General features: G+C 41.7%; 1 protein-coding gene across 1 annotated transcript; it reads left to right on the top strand.

Annotated features, from left to right (window-relative positions):
- The first annotated feature begins 1,264 nt into the window (after positions 1-1,264).
- LOC107122908 (mas-related G-protein coupled receptor member H-like) lies at positions 1,265-2,176 on the top strand. Its single transcript, XM_015426047.1, has one exon. It carries the CDS (start codon positions 1,265-1,267, stop codon positions 2,174-2,176), a length of 912 nt encoding a protein of 303 aa, XP_015281533.1.
- The last annotated feature ends 144 nt before the right edge of the window (positions 2,177-2,320 follow it).

The raw sequence follows: 2,320 nt of genomic DNA on the forward strand, positions 1-2,320 counted from the left end.
AATGCTTTTAGAAGTTATTTATTTTCCACAAATTTTATAGGATTGTTTTACCCCAATGGCAACTGTTTAATATTTTATGCCAATAAAAGGTATTTGTTGTTGTTGTTGAATTTTACAACCTGGAAATGGGGAGAAAATGGAAAATGCAGACATCTCCTGTCCTCTAGTAGTATCCTAGTAGGTCTATGGGAGTAAACTCTACTCATTCCCCAGTTCTTAGACTTTTCTAATCTTCCCCTGTTCCTGCCCCATACAGAGCTGCATCATGTGAGTCTCGAAGACTCTGGCTATCAAGCTAAACAAACATGATCCTATCTCTTCCTCTCAAGGATATGACCGTTAGAAGTAATTCTTTCTCAATCTATGTCTAGATGAGCCCTGAACATGCTCCCCTGCCCTTAGTCTTTACTGGTTTAAACTTAAGTTCTGATAAGGTGAAAGAACAAAATGCACTTCATTGTGCTTCCTTCCCATCTAGATCTTGATTCTAGACCTCGAGCTTGCTTCCACTGCCATTTTGTACTACAGTCATTGGGAATCCTTCAGAGGTAAAAAGCAATGCATTGATTTCGTATATTAACATTACTTGTCTTGAACCTGAGAAGAAAGTGTATAATGAATATCATGAAATGAATTCCAATCAAGACTCAGATTCAAAGATTGTCTTCTTCAGGTGTTCGGAAGGGCTGGAGCAAACCCAATGGAACTGTGTATTTAGTGACTCTAGACAATCCCTCCTGTCAATACCATGCCAGACGCTGGTGTTGAGATTTCTTTCATTTTCAAAAGCTGATTGTCATGTGATGAAGGGGGGAATCTGAAAATTACCCACTTTGGTGCTTTGCATCTTGGCCTAGATATTCTTGATTAATTGTAAAAGAAACCTCCCCTGTTGGTGCTTTGCATCTTGATGGGCCCCGGAACTTCCTCCACGGTTGGCTGTAACAACAAACATTTCCTTTCCTGCTCCCAGAGGCCTTTTTATTTCTTAAAAATATCAGCAATTGAATACCATTATATCCCTATAACATTATAGTAACACATGTGCCGGGTTCTCTGAATTCCTAGCTTTCATTCACGAAATGCCTCCTTCCATTGCAGAGATATGTCTTTTCCTTTATGATTCTGCAACAGCAGGAGATAGAAACTTAACAATTCATTGTTTGCTTTCTCCTAACAGAGATGTGAACACAAGTCAAGACGAAAATCCCGAAAGAAGAAATTGAGCATCATAACCAGTATCAGCCAGACAACCCTTCCCATTATGGATGCTGCCCTGGATTATTACGATGACCCTAATTATACGTACTCCTCTTTCCCAAATGACAGTATCAATTACGAGAATGTTTCAGATTATGTAAGTATTGCTATCCCCATATTGGTCATCTGCATTTTCGGAGCCATGGGAAACGGGATTGTCATCTGGCTTCTCGGCTTCCGGATGAAGAGGAATCCTTTCAGCACCTACATCCTGAACTTGGCCGTCGCTGATTTTGGGGTCCTTCTCTCAGTTACATGTTTTGTTGTTAAGTTTTGGATTGCATTTCTTTATGGTTTCCCCATTATGTCCCTAGTGTTCTTTTTGTTGTTCCTATCAATGTTCAGCACTAGTCAATTTCTCCTGACGGCTATCAGCATCGACAGGTGTGTGGCCGTCTACTTCCCACTTTGGCATCGATGCCACCGGCCACCGTGTTTGTCCACTGTCATATGTGCAGTAATATGGGTCCTCTTTTTCCTGCTTACTGCAGTTACCTGCACTCTCAAAAGTGTAAGACTATCAATAATTGAAGAATCTTACCAGTTTATTGTGAATGCCGTGCTTTGCCTCCCGGTCATGACGATCGCCACCGTGTCCCTCTTCATCAAAGCCTGTTTGAAAGCCCGACAGCACCGGAGGGGAAGGCTTTTGACCGTCATCTTGCTGACTCTTCTCTTCTTCCTCCTCTTTGCTTTTCCATTCAACATCATGCACATCCTCACTAATCTCATTTATTTACCCATATACATGTCATCTGGTGCACTTCTGTTAGCCTGTTTAAATAGCAGCATAAACCCAGTCATATATTTCCTGGTTGGGAGACAGTGGAAGTCTAGACGTAGGGAGGGCATGAAGATGATCCTCCAGAAGGTTTTCAAGGAGGAGGAAGGCTGTGTGGAGGAAACCACAGTTTAAATCCATGCATGATACCATTCCAAGAGCCAAAAGCTTCTTCCTTTGTCGCAGGCAGATTCCACTGCAGCTTTCAGTTTTAAAATGCACAGAGAAAAACTGTAGAGTTGGAAATTTTGGGATGCCACTGTGTGACACAGAGTGTTG

Source organism: Gekko japonicus, unplaced genomic scaffold, assembly GCF_001447785.1.
Source record: "Gekko japonicus isolate JY-2015 unplaced genomic scaffold, Gekko_japonicus_V1.1 scaffold7135, whole genome shotgun sequence".
Classification (NCBI taxonomy): Eukaryota; Metazoa; Chordata; class Lepidosauria; order Squamata; family Gekkonidae; genus Gekko; species Gekko japonicus.